At 32.8% G+C, this 14,918-nt stretch overlaps 2 protein-coding genes across 2 annotated transcripts in view; both read left to right on the plus strand.

The window, feature by feature from the left end:
• Positions 1–1,144, plus strand: part of LOC148629597 (uncharacterized) — a 39,020-nt gene extending 37,876 nt beyond the window's left edge. The window contains exon 31 of the mRNA XM_088554129.1: positions 66–1,144. Within this exon, the coding sequence (XP_088410255.1) occupies positions 66–196 (131 nt within the window). The 3' untranslated portion in view covers positions 197–1,144. The remainder of the gene's footprint in view (positions 1–65) is intronic.
• A 5,088-nt stretch (positions 1,145–6,232) lies between these two features.
• Positions 6,233–10,358, plus strand: LOC148629598 (ATP synthase F(1) complex subunit delta, mitochondrial-like). The gene is made up of 4 exons (XM_088554130.1): positions 6,233–6,404; positions 7,455–7,608; positions 9,766–9,854; positions 10,172–10,358. Exons 1-4 carry the CDS (start codon positions 6,279–6,281, stop codon positions 10,292–10,294), a joined length of 492 nt encoding a protein of 163 aa, XP_088410256.1. The 5' UTR covers positions 6,233–6,278; the 3' UTR covers positions 10,295–10,358.
• Positions 10,359–14,918: the final 4,560 nt, after the last annotated feature.

Here is a 14,918-nt window from a genome sequence, read left to right on the forward strand (position 1 = left end):
AATTAGCTTGTGCAATAATGAATACTTACCCAACATTTTTTCACAATTTGGTACTTGTTTTTCAGGTGTGTTAGTTGGAGTGGCATTTGGATTGTTCATTATAGGACTGATTTTTGGAGGTGTTATTTCTTTCTTCCTCTTTAAAAAATATAATTTGAGATCTGATGATATGAATATGCAATTAATAAACAACTAATGATCACTTTGTGTGGAGATGACAGTCATGTTAGTAACAAAACTGTGATATGTCTTAAATTTATGAAATGATAAAGATGTGGATCGTGACTGTTTTGACTGTTTGAATTGCAATTGCTGTTTTTACTTAAGTACCAGTTTTTGTAAGAATCATACTAATGCTGTAAAATGTGATACAACTAAAAAAAGGCTACATATTTTTAGTCCCCTTCCGGCTATTGCTGAAGGGGACTTAGATTTGTACTCCATCCATCTGTTCTTCTGCCTGTCTGTCAGTCTGTATGGAAATTGTTTCTTAATGCTTGCAGATATTGAGATGATTTTTGTTGTGCGAGTCTACCTTGATGAGTTACAGATCAAGTTTACATTTGTACTGCTTTGCCTATGTTTTCTAAAGTTACAAAATCAGGGTCATTTCCTCAGTCTGTCATTTATACTTGATGATCCAAGGAAGTATTTGGGTCAGTGATATAAACAGCTGGTAGGGGACGATGTATTGTTTTGCAATACTCTCAGAATGCTTTTTATTTTTGTAATTAAGTTGCTGTATAGGTCTATATGATGAGATGTATAATTATTCATTCCAATCTCTCTGCTCTTATGAGATAATTCATATTGAAAATCCAATATATTATATTGTATTTTAGTGTCATTTACAAAGTTATCTACCTTAATTTTGAATTCTACAGTAAATTCTATATAATTTTTATCTCCTATGAGCAAGGATTACATGAAAAGCAACATTAATTTCTGTTTACTATGAAAAAAATATGAAAAAATAAAAATTTGAACCATGAATCACATTTTCCATGATTCTTATGTGAAGTACTACTTAATAATTTTGTGTGGTTCATTCTATTTGTCTGTTACTGATGTTTTCCATAAGACTGTTGCTGTAAGAATACTCATTTGGATGTGGTAATAAAAAGGTGAATTCATTATTATCATATTTTTATGTCTTTCCTATTTCAGTTTTATGTCTTCCTTTTTAATTACAGTAAATTGATGAAAATCACTGAGCAAAAAGTCAGAAAATTGACAGAAAAAAGTAACAAGTCAAAAAGTCTTAATATTGATATTTTAATTCAAGAACAAAAAAGTCACAAAACAACAAAAATCATAACTAAAATACTTGCATTGCACATGAAAGAACCTCATGGATTTGGTTTTTCTTAATTAGTACACAAATAAGATATCAATTAAGATCTTTCCATGTATTGGGTTCTAAAAGACGAGAGGTTATTCTTTAAAACACATGTACAGCATATTGAGATTTGCAGTATTATCATGATTAGTATTTTTGTATTTTATAAACTTGGATTATTGAACCTTTAGGGTCACTTGAGAAAACTTGTCAAGAAGTTAGATTGTAATCTGGTATTGTGATGGCTTTAAGGATGTGTGATTATTGTAAACAAAATGTATCCTGAGAACATTGAAGGAACAATAATAAGGTGTACATGAATAAATACTGATGTCATAAAAAAATACTTAATATACTCTCCCTTCAATAGGTAGAATTGAAACAGTCATGATTACAAATAAAAGAAATAGGAAGTTTTATTATAGTAAATGGATCAATGCTTCAGCATAGAAGTATCGGATCCATCAACTGAACATTTACAGGGCAATTTTCATTAAGATACATACAACACTATACACCTTAGACCATAGTTATCATATTTTTAGTTTTACAAACATTTTTTGGATAAAACTAATAGGTAGGATGATGCAAAAAAAAGTAAACTGTTGTTGATTTTTTTTTTTTTTTTTTTTTTTTCAATATAAAGAGATTTTTAGTTGTGAACTAAAAACACTTTGAGTGGAAAACACTGGGTCAAAGGAGAATTTAAAATAAAAAATTCAACTTTTTCATTATTTTCCTATTTGGCAAAATTTAGGGAAGGAGGTTGAGCATTCATAAAGCAAATTTTTTTTTTTCTAAATATGGCCTTAATATTTACTCAGTAATGTTAGTTTAAGTGCATCTTATACAAACATAATATTTACTGATTTCATTAACCAAATATGAAATTATTAAAAATATTGTTTAAAATATGGATAGTTTCAAATCTCAAGATATTTTAAATGAACCTTATACTTAATACCACATAAACAACAGAATAAGCACCTTTGTTGGGATAGAAGATAAGTGGCCGATCATTCTTTTCAGATGCTTACACAAAAACATACAGACGATGCAATATGCAGCATGGTGAACTAACATTTTATGAAAAAGACACCATGAAACTTCCTAGTTAAGGCCTTTTTCCCCACTTTCTATCATTTTGTTTTGGATATTGTGGCCATGAAAATAAAATAGTCTTTTATCTAATGATGTGTAAATTTTAAGATTATAATTATTTATGCAGTAAAATCTTAATCCTACACATTCCTAAGATATGGTCAGGCAATTTAGCCTCCTGTGGCAAAGCCCTATGGTTCCTACTCCAGGAGAATACCTCAGTAGGGTTCTTTAACATGCAAGGAATGTGGCATCTTTCCCAACACGGTGCACCACTGTGGTTTGCGGTCAGGTTTTCCGTATTATAGCCTGACAACCCCAGCATGTAACATGCCAGGGATACCCCATTCCACCATCTGGGGCAAACAACCCAGTTGCTCTGTGGGCAGAGCGCCCTAACCCCCAGCTAGGGTTCTGAGCACTATTTAGTCACCTTTTACGACAAGCTTAGCACTGCTGCAGGCCTATTCTTTTGACACCCGGACCTGCACGGGTCTTGTTCGATAGGGGTTTATATACAATCATGGAGGTATAATATCTAGACATACATTTGGTACCAATTTAAAGGTAAGATAAAGCAGGGCTACTTCAGATTACCAAATCTTACTGATTTTTTAAAGACTGTTAAAAGGAGGGGAACTTGAATCACTGAAAAATTTGATATTTTGTACGCGTGGTATTCAAACTTTGGTTTATACTGTTAAAGAATACGGAAATTTGTCAACTAATCGATTTGTATGTAGAGCTACAGAGGTACTTTAAAATTGTCCAAACAAATCGGTGAAAGTTTGTTTCCGGTGATCCCTCTGTAACCTTGGACCACTTAAGATAACAAGATGAGGGTGGGCCATTAAAATTTATATTCAACATAGCACATCATACTATGTTGGTTATAACTGTTCGTAATCAAGAACAGAAAGAATACATACATTGATACCATAATTATTGTTACAATCCCAGTCATAAACTAGCTAAAAAAGATGTCAATATTAAAAATAGGTAAATTGAGAAAAATGTGACATTGCCCATTTTTCCTTTTCTGTTCGATATCCACGAACATTTGACCACAAGACCTAACTGTTTGTTATTGGCTATCTGTTTCTAGAGCTACTAATGTTTGAACTACATTTGTCATCGATTTTCTTTCTCTTTACCTGGCTTCATTTGGCAGCATGGCGGATGTTTTGAAAAAAAAATCAGAAAATTTCAACCCTTCAGGGACACCTAAGTTCACTGTTATTTTTTTTTGAGGGGGTGTGGAGTGGATTCGTACTGCATGCTTGTTTTGGTGTTTATATGTTTTCGAACATGTTTTTGCCCATGCATTTACCTTTGATATCATCCATTTTAATCGGCATGTTGGTAATTCGGATTTACTTATATTACAGATGGTGAAAACATTTCTAAGTAATAGTGAAACATTTAGTGACTATGGTAAATGGAACACGCACACAACTATATCTAGTGTAAAAATACATCTTAATGTACCAAGAAAATTGAAATGAAGAAAAACTGTACATTATTTACATTAGCCCTCTATTTGAATACACCGCTGATGTCTTGAAAAATTGTGGTGCTGGTAACTTTAACAATTTCAAAAGCAGTTCGAGTTACAAATAAGACCTTATACATCTATACACTGAAATTGGTTGGGAATATTTGACTAAGAGGACTAAGAGACGAAGTCATCTAATGTTTTAGAAAATGCAATACACCCCTGACTATATAGCTATAAAAAGAATGGATATGGTGAATATGTCAGAGAGACAACAACCCCACCAGGATAGAAAAAAATGTCAGCTCAACCACAGGCCCTTGGGCCACTCACCCCTTTTCTCCATGAGAACCACTATTTCCGTCCAGTTCATTAATTAGATTAAAATTTGTATTTTTGTCAGTTTCTGGGCCCATTCATTGTAAATGCCTAATACTACCATCCAATAAAAATCGACTCGGGTAGTAATAAAAGATTTTTTTTTAGATGTATTAAATTCACGCAGCAGATTATGTTTTGAAGGATCTTTAAACAGTTTAGTCATGAACTGTGACTCGTAATAGTAGAACAAATCGGTTATGAGAGGAGCACAATTAGTCCCCATTGGAATCCCAACAATCTGTCGGCATAGTGTACCAAAACGAAAATAAATATTGTCAAATAAAAAATTCAATGCATTGATCATATCTAAATATGTCCAGTTAGTGTATTTATCCCGCATAAAATCACTGAAAAAGCATTTTGGTCAATACACGAAATGAATTCAGAGCCAGATTTATCAAGAGAGGGCATTCAATTGTGACAACCTTTCCTTAATAAGTTTAAGTGGTAGATTTGTATATATGGTAGAAAATTCAGAACTACCTACGGAATCATACCAATCTTGAAAGTTATGAAGCCGATCAACGAATATATCCAAAAATAGTTAACACAAGAGAAGATGCATACCATTATTCCTTTTAATGTCCCATATATAACAATCACAGAGCTGATATCTTGAAAAACTGGCTACCTCATGCATTATGGAAAAAGACATTAATTCAAAAACACTTGTAAACCTATGCACAGAAGGTAACTATTTTAAAAGTATAAATTAAATCGAAGAGGTACATAAGATGCACAAATACTAAACTGCGTATGGTTATGGTCATACGACACTTTACAACACAAACGCACATTCCTCGTAACATATATTGATTTTTGTGTGTTCTAATATCCAGTGATTCACACATTATTTTAATGCAGGAGAGGACATAGGGAGCAACCATTTGATTTTTTAGGGGGGGCTAGGATCAAATTTTCTATCCTGCCTTTTTATTTTGAGAAAACTTAAGTCCTGCCTTTTTTGTTGAATACATACAAAAATACAAGGGTAATAATAGATCCTGTCTTTTTATTTTTTTATTGAAGATTTCGCCTTTTTATTTCAAATTTTATCCTAGCCCCCCCCCTTTTTCCATAAAAATCAAATGGTAGTTCCCTTGGTAAGTTGTAAGTATAAATTTTATTTAAAGTCGGCATAAAATATATACAATATAGCATAGGTAACATGAGCTCTGTACAGCTCTTTAACCAACCGTGAGAACAATCACAAGCATACAAAAGACATACTTAAAAGCACATTGAGCACAAACAGTACATAAATACAAGGCAGTAAAACAAAATAAAAAATAACATATAAGCAGATTTGTGAGAAAGGCAACACAATGAAGATCGACAGGCACTGCAAGAGGATCTATCATAAAAAAAAACAAAAACAAAAAACACATACACATTTTCGTAGATATAAAATTTTTAATTTGAATGTCCGACAAATGAAAACCCCTTGCCTCGTTTGGCAAGGAGTTCCAAATTCTTGCTGCCTCGATTCCAAAACTTTTCTTACTATACCTGGTTGTTCTGGACGTGGAATTTCACAAAATACGAATAAAAATCCGTTTGTCGATTATTAAGTTTCTAATGGCTAATACTAATAGTTCTCATTCTACGCATTTACAGTGATTTTAGTAAAAAATTTTCAAGCATAGTAGTGTGTGAGCTGTATAGCAGTGTTACAGTCATCATGTAAATCTCATACTTAAATAATTAACTTAATACGTCCAATCCATTTCGTTGTGTTACAAATAAAACATGTTTGAACTAATCCCCTTTGTTAAAAAAACTGATCTTAATTCAGATTTGATACTAACAGGAACGAAAAAAGCATCTGTAAAGACAAAAACATTAGGAATAAAGTGCGTTGCTAAAATATATTGGATATCTTTCATGAATTCGGCATTGGGTCTTTAGTTAAACTTAATCGAGTTATCGCCCTTCACGTCACTTCCTCTTGTATCCCGAGCCATGGCCTTGTTTCGTCAAGTTTTGCGAACACCAAGCTTAATAAGACAATGTGGCCGACTCGCTGCCACTTCACAGCAACAAAGAGGAAAATCTGACATGGCTTTCACATTTGCATGCCCATCCGATGTACGCATATCTTAATTTTAGACTTGATACTTTTAACCTTGAACCGGCGATTGTCTTGCTCTGTACCAATTTATACTATACTAATGAATGTAACCATAACGTTTCCACAGATGAAATTTTACTAGCAACTGAAAACATTTTATGCTTACATTTTATAATAATTATTTGATAATTAAATTAACTGCAGAGACAGACTAGTAGTAGTAATTTATTGTTGTTGAGAAAAGCAGTTATTCTCTTTCCTAACATCAGGGCACTTTGGAACCTAGGAGGTGTTATAAAATCTGGGTGCTTTTTACTTTCTGAATGAATAAAATAGTATGCAATTGCTATTTTAATAACAAAACAGCACTCCACCATAACAGTTGTCCTACCAGTAATGGCAGTATCAAAGAAAAGTAGGATTGGACAACTAAAAACTTAATGAAAAATTATTTAAGACAGCTTTCTGTAAACATATCAATTTTTGCAGTGTACCTATTTTCTCAGTGGATAGAAAAGTGTGAAAAAAAGTTCTCTCAGATTTTTTTGTCACTGCATGACACTAGTTATTTTTTTTGGAACCACAAAAATTGATAAGTGCGAATAGTTCACTTTACAGAATCCATAAAAGATTATTCACAGTGTATTATTCTGTAAAAATAGTTAAATGCTACTGTTTGTGGTGATTGAACTTATAAAGCAGTTTAACAAAAATCTAGGATGACTGCGGGATGATGGTACAACTAAAACTTGATGACATTATTTCTAAAAAAAGGGTTAAAAGATAGGTGATTTCATGTTTTTGGACCACAGCTCTTGAACACTACAAAACTTATCAAATTGTTAGTTTCTGTTGATGAAAGATCACTTTGGATTTTTATTAATTTCAGATTTTATCTTTTTCTTTAATGAGACACACTTATTAATTTTAAGTCCAATTAACAACACATCTCTTAGACTTTTCAGTCTTCCACATGATTAATTGTTTTTATTAAGAGTAAAAGTTCTAGATAATTGCAAAAAAGTAACTGCATTTGTTTTAAGAGGAAAAAAATGTGTTTTTTGTAGGTATATTATGCTAATGCCAAAGTGAACCAAGTAGATGTACCAGCTACAAATCAGACATTTGGTATTCTACCAGACCATGTACCCACCATTGCAGTATTACAGTCTGGTGTTGTTACAGTTTATGAAGAGACTGGTGATCCAAAGAAATTCTTTGGTTTGTATTCCTAACAGAATAGTGAATACTGTCAATTTAAATGCACTATATGTATCAGTGTTAATCATTTGTTAATTATTTAAACTTCTAACATGTGTACTAGGAGAGGAAAGTAGAGGTTTACCATGGGATTGCACACAACCTTTGGAATATATACATGTATATTCCAATGCCTAGCATAAGATTACTTTTAAGTGTTTTTGGCAAGACTTTTAAAGTAATTATCCGTGATTTTTCGAGCAATCGTCATTTTCATCTTTTAAGAATGACAAAAATAATCCAATTTCATTTTGTCACCTGAAATCTTTAAAAGTAATAAAAACATGAAGCGCTTTTAACCCCATATTGGTTCAAGTGGTGATAGTGGCAATTTTATTACCCCAAACTAATTACAACTCTCAACAGCTGTCATCAATCACCATATTTGTAATTACACTAATCAAGCAGGTGGAGTAATTGTTGATTAATTAACATTTACCCAAGGGTGACTTTAATGCATATGGGTTAAAGGTCTATAAAGTTCAAATGCTGGGAAAATTCTTTTACTTCTCGTTAACTTTATATCAAAATGACATAAAAAGTTATTTATCATTTATTTTTGTACATCAAACTTGAGTGTAAACAAAAAGTGGGTTAATTGGTCACTACCGGTATCACAACATTTTGTAGTTGAATGTCAGCAATATTTATGATCTTGAAAAATCGTTTATGCTATCAATGAACTCCTCAGAGTCCGATACTAAATATAACTGTGAAATAATGACATAAATTTGGCATTAATTGGGACTCAATCCCAATAGCACACTTGATATTTTGCTAAAATAGAATCTCATTAGGCACCACAGGGGAAATATCTTAAAACCCTGAATTACATATTGGTCATTCTCTTTAATTTCAAAGTTGTATATAATTTATTACTATTTTTAACATAATATTTAAATTTTGTGACTGGTGTTTTGATATATGTGATGTTGTGGCAGGAGAAAATCCAAGGGTAATACTTTATATATGTGAATTATTGATATTTATTATTGAGGGAATATTCAATAAATTATCGATATCTACATGATAAATTTTATCATATCTTTATTATCTGCAGTATTTCACTGTATTATTATGTTATAATTACATTTACTGTACATATTAAAACTAATTGAATACCAGTAATCAGTTTTATACATTATGTTTCAAGAGTCGATGGAATGCATGTACAAAAATGTGTTTATATGCGCCATACACACAATTACTGTAATACTTTTATTGCTTGCTGTGCATTGCATTTCTGAAAATAAATAAATGATAATCTAATTGGTGTTTTCCAGTAGGGATGCTTTGATTCAGATGAAATAAAATTTTAAAAAACATATAATTATTAGAATTGAATATTTCATATTTAGCTCACCAGGCCTTAAAGGCCATGTGAACTTTTGTCATCACTTGGCATCCATCACTATCATCGTCTGTTGTCCGTCAGATCTTCTCTTATTACTAAACTTGGTCACCAGCATCCTTATGGGATTTACTTCAAAAATTATATTGAATATATAGATAAAGTATAAAACATGGCCGCCATTGCAATTTTTAGACCACAGGGGTCAAGTCGCCAATGTCTACATATATCTCAAAATATTCAGTTGATGAAATGATCCTTATGATAAGGCCTACTGAGATCAAAGTTGTAAGATGACTTCTTGTTAGAGGTATTGCCATTGAAAGGCAAAAAATGTCCTTTTTTTCAATTTTTGGCCAATATCTTGAAAATTGTAATAGACAAAAAAAAAAAAACATCACTTTATGAAATGATACTTAAAAAAAGTTCCACCAAAGGCTCCATTGGGTCAAATTGATGGATGACTCCTTGTTAGAGTTATTGGCCTTGACAGGCAAAAATTGATGTCTTTTGTAGTTTTTAGCCTATAATTACATTGTATAAAAGATAGAAAAAACTTTTTGTTTAGGTTTCATCAGCATGTTAAAGCATTGACCAGTCACACATTCTTTACATAAAGCTGTAGCCGGGTTCATTGAAAATGTGTTTTGATCAACCCTTTTACAAGCTGATGAATTATAAAAAAAAATTCTTAATTGTAACCAGGTAAAGTACATGACTTCATGTTTTTCAAAGGTTTGTTTATGATACTTATATTCTTTAAACAGTGAGTAGTGGTTCAGTTACAGTAAATCCTGACTCATCAGTGCAGGTTTTGGCAGAAGAGGCTCATCCATTGGATAGATTTGATAAGGAGGTATTGTAATTTTGTGAAAAAGAAAGCAAAATATGATAACAATTATTGTCATATCTTGAACTTTTCATGACAGCACAAGAAAATGATACTTATTGGTATTTCTTTATTCATTTATTTTGTGTTTAGACAGAGATAGTGTAAGGATGTCCCACATATTAATTTCAACTTCTCCATTTTCTGCTTAAATGTTTAAAGTAGTGTTGCCTATTTTAGTTAAATGAAAGGATGTTCATACTTACTTTTTGTAGACAGTAATTGATTATCATCTTAGTAGTATGAAGAGTTGACCTTTGTTCATGTTATTTTTTTTTTACCAGGAAATCAGAGAAGGTCTATCTAGGGCAAACCAGGAACTCAGTGCAGCATCTACAGAACAAGCCAAGGCAGAAGCCCAGATTGCTATTGATACATTCACAGCACTACAGAAGTCACTAGAATAGACATTAATTATTTTATAAAGTTAGAGTGCTGAGTTGATTGTGATTATTAAATTTGACAATAATAGACATTGTTTTGCTGTCCTGTTTTATACCCTTCTAATAACATTCATGACATTACATTCCATTTACTTTCATGATGGGCTAGGTTTGACCACAAGAATCCTGATATTATGATGTTGTTTGTTGTTATACAACTGCAAAAAAAATTGCGGTCATACATTAGTGTGGCACTGTTTGTTTGTTTCGTCATCTGTAGACACTCGGCTTTTTGTGAGAACTTGAATAATATGAATAAGGCAATGATCATAAGTGCAAGTGAAATCTAAAGCAAAAGTATCAGGTTCCTTTTTCAACAAATTAGACGTCATGCCATTTTATTTTAAGGAATTTTTTATCAGTACTGAGTGGGAGACGGTAAAGGGCATTCCAAATATTTGTAAAATTATCGGAAGAATTGTTCTGGGTTTTGTGTAGATTGCAAGGTTTTATTATCATTCCAACTGGAGTTTTCTTTTTTGAAAAATAACTTAAACATCATTTAAATGTTTTGTGTAGCCTGCATTTCTGAGGCTTCAATGTATCCTGATGTAATGTTTTGCTTGGTTGAAAGTTTCTCAAGTGTCAGTATGATGAATTTTTAGATGAAGATCTGTATATTTAAGATTAGTTAATGGATCTTTACAAGGTTTCAAAACATAAAGGGTTGCATGGTATCAATTTTGGGGGTCATGGCTCCAACGTTTTAGAATTAGGGGCCAAAAAGGTGCCAAAAACTAGCTAGCATAGAACTTTAGCTATATTACTCCTGTTGAAGCTTACGAATGTCTATGATAATGTTCCACGATAATCTATACCACAATAGGCAGACTGGTACAGATTTCGGGGCTTAAGACTTAACATTTTAGAAATTAGGGATAAAATTGTGGGTCATGAAAAGTGTATAATGTCCAGACAATAACTTGATTACCGGTATTAGTGAATAGATCCTTTAGAAATTGTGTTAAAAGGTGCCATACCACCAAAGGAAGGCTGGAATTGATTTTAATAGTTAAGGCTTCAATGTTTATGGAATAAGGAGACTAGAAAGGACCTGAACGAGCATTTTCTTTATGTCCAAACAGTAACTTCAGTAAAACAGTATGGTTCTCATATAAATTTTACTACAAGGTGCCATACCACAAAAAGAAGACTAGGATTAATTTTTTGGGTTGTTAGAATAAGGGACCAGAAACAAGTATTTTTTTGTCTCATTTCTGGGTGTTTACTGGAGTAAAAAAGAATGGATTGCTTTGATATTGTACCACAAGGTGCCATACCCCTCAAAGGGTGGTTCCAATTATTTTGCACGTTTCAACTGAACCATTTAGGAATAAGTGGCCAAAAATTGACCAGGTTTGAATGGTGAGGCCATACTTGCCCCAACTGTTCAGGGTTTGACCTTTGCAGTTGAATCACGCTGCACACTATGAAGCATTTTATCATATTTTTTATACTACCACAAAAAATTTATGGTTGTATATTGGTATGTGCTGTTGTTTTCTTCGTTATTGAATTTTTCTGATGTCCAGACAATAACTTGACTATTAGTGAATGAATCTGTTGGAAATTGTATTACAAGTTGGTGCCATACCACAAAAGGTAGACTGATTAATTTTTGGGGTTGTGACTTGAGCCAAGTAAGAATAAGTGGCCATAAATAAGTTATTTCTGATTTTTTGACAATAGCTTGTTTATTTTTGGTCTGATTTTTAAAGTGTTTTTATAAGATTCTAAATAAAAATCCCTGTCTGTGTATTTCAGTCAGATTTCAGGTATCTTTTACAGTTTTCCAATTATAAGGGGCCAAAGGGGACTATACCCTAAAAAAAATATTTTTCATTTTTAGTGTAAACAGTATTTTATTAAAGAATGAATATGTTGACATAATGATAAATATATTGGGGATTGGAAAACAAGTGACGCAGCACTTTTATAAATTCCTTTCCTGTAATACAATGTAAGATAGGTAATAGACACAAAAGTGATAATATAATAAGTACAATAAAAAAAAATAGAGATGACCAACTACTAATTACATACTATTTAGACCCACAAGACCAAATATAATAAATGACAATGATATCAACCAAACCGTTTTGAGTTGAATATAAACTCGTGTATGATCAGAAAGTTTTCAGAGTTCTCATTATCTGACAAAGAGGCATCACCACATAATAATTTATCTATAGTAACAGGATGATATGTCAGACATGCTACGTCTCTGTACGTCAAATCTAGAACATACAAGAAAGAAGTGTTCATAGGTCTCAACTTGTTTACAGACGCAAGATGGATCGTCGGCCAAGTTTTTCTGCTGTAAATGTTTGTTTAAGCCGCTACTTTGGGTTCTTATTCTCGTATGAAGAATTTGATCCATACTCTTACCGACATAATAATTCTGTGGAACCGGACTAGTTTTTCTCAGATATTTCTTAAAACAATATAAGGAGGAGCGTCTGACATGAAGTGGTAGTTGATTCCACAGTCTAATGGTTGAGGGAAGAAAACTGTCATGATAGTAACTCATTCGGGTGGGTATATTGACAAAATCGTCGGCGTTGCGAGTTCCATAAGCATGTACACGAGCTTATGGGACTGGGACTAAATTACAAAGATATGCCGGAGCATTATCGTTGACCATCTTCTGAAAGAATAAGCTTGTGGATTGTCCGTCTGTCTCTTAACGTCTCCCATCCCGTCTCATGCAAAAGAGTATTCAGACTGGTCAACTTGGTGGCACCGGTTACAATACGTGCTGCATCGTAGTTAATATGCTCTAAGCGATCCTTCATACATTCAGAGCCATATATCGTCCCATATAACGTCAGCATACTCAAGAATGGGACGAATATAAGAAAAACACATAGTCTCAAGCAAACGCCTATCAACTCTAAATTTAAGACGACGTAACAAATTTAGACGTTCAGATGTCTTCGTACAAATATCATTTAAATAAGTATTCCATGTACCGTTATTGGAATATGTATCATCTGCAAAAAGTTTTATGTTACAGTTCAGTTCATCAACAATGTCATTAATGAAAATCAGAAATAGCACGGGCTCAAATGGAATCTTGCGGAACACCAGCATTTATTGAAACCTAGGAAGATTCTTGCCCATTTAAAATCATCCTTTGTTTTCTATCACTCAAGTAAGTACAAAACCATGATAAAAGATTACCAGATATACCCATTGTTTGTAATTTGTATACCAGTCCCTTGTACCAAACACGATCAAAAGCCTTACTAATATCAAAAAAGACAATTCGAATGTCTTTTCCCTGATCTAAGGCCTTAGCGAATACGTCAAATAAGTATAGGTTACAGACCACCAATTCAACCAATGAGCATTTGGAACATACGCAAAAATAGTCCTACACAGAAATTACCCCTGTTCCTCATAGTGCTGTGAAAAAAGTTCTCATCTCATTTAAAAAATTTAAAGTTTCTGAAAGGAAAAACATTTCTGTACATTTTATAGGTGCATTTTGCTTCTTGTGATGTGAAGCCTAATCTCCATAATGATTTCTAAATAAACCCCTATCTTGAGAAAACACTGGGATTTCCCATGCTGTTTATAGACACTTCACTTCCGGTGACCAGTACTGCACTGCAAGTCTGCTAATCCCACATGCCATTCTGAGGATTGTGAGCTGACATATGTAGAATCATGCTGATATATAGTCCTCTGCAGGTTAAAGTTAAGGTAAAGTCCAGAGAAGCCATTGAATATTGTGAAATTAGCATAGAAGCCTATGGGAAGTGGAATTAGTGGTTTTTAGCCTATACGAGTTGGTTAACAGTAGAATCTTGTAGGGTGAAGCCAGACTGGTGTTCAGAAAGATTGTCTCGAACGAAATTCATGGTATACTTATAAACACATCTCTCGAATGTTTTACTTAAAACACTCAATAATGAGATAGGACGATAGTTACGAATGCAGCTTTTATCTTCCCTTTTAAACACGGGGATAACATTGGCTTGTTTCCATGAACGAGGAAAATACATACTACACAAACTTACATAGAATATAATACACATGGCTTATGTAAAACATCAAATGCCATTCTCAATAGCTTTGGGCTAATACCATCAGGGCCAGTAGCCTTATTAATATTAATTATTTGGAGGATATCTTTTACATCATTTTCAGTGATAGTTATGGAGTTCAGTTGTCTATCTGGGACAGAGTCAAGAGTCATCGTTTAGATTACAGACCACCAATTCAACCAATGAACATTTGGAACGTACGCAAAAATCGGTATTATTAATGTCCGAAATCCCCCTAATATTCCGAAAACCCCATATACTTGTATAGTTGTTTATTTTTTCTAAGACAGAAAGTGATTCTTTAGGTTACAGACCACCAATTCAACCAATGAGCATTTGGAACGTACGCAAAAATAGTCCTACGCAGAAATTACCCTGTTCCTCATAGTGCTGTGAAAAAAGTTCTCATCTCAAAAAAAAAATTAAAGTTTCTGAAAGGAAAAACATTTCTGTACATTTTATAGGTGCATTTTGCTTCTTGTGATGTGAAGCCTAATCTCCATAATGATTTCTAAATATACCCCTAGCTTGTGAAA

The sequence above is a fragment of the Perna viridis genome, chromosome 1, assembly GCF_037379345.1.
Source record: "Perna viridis isolate PV_CMFRI_1.1 ecotype Kerala chromosome 1, ASM3737934v1, whole genome shotgun sequence".
Taxonomy (NCBI): Eukaryota; Metazoa; Mollusca; class Bivalvia; order Mytilida; family Mytilidae; genus Perna; species Perna viridis.

What these genes read in the sequence shown, in the direction of transcription:
- LOC148629598 (XM_088554130.1), top strand. Translation starts at nt 6,279, where the DNA reads ATGGCCTTGTTTCGTCAAGTTTTGCGAACACCAAGCTTAATAAGACAA. An exon ending in CATTTGCATGCCCATCCGAT is followed by an intron (nt 6,405 to 7,454) that starts GTACGCATATCT and finishes TGTTTTTTGTAG; the next exon opens with GTATATTATGCTAATGCCAA. An exon ending in TGATCCAAAGAAATTCTTTG is followed by an intron (nt 7,609 to 9,765) that starts GTTTGTATTCCT and finishes TTCTTTAAACAG; the next exon opens with TGAGTAGTGGTTCAGTTACA.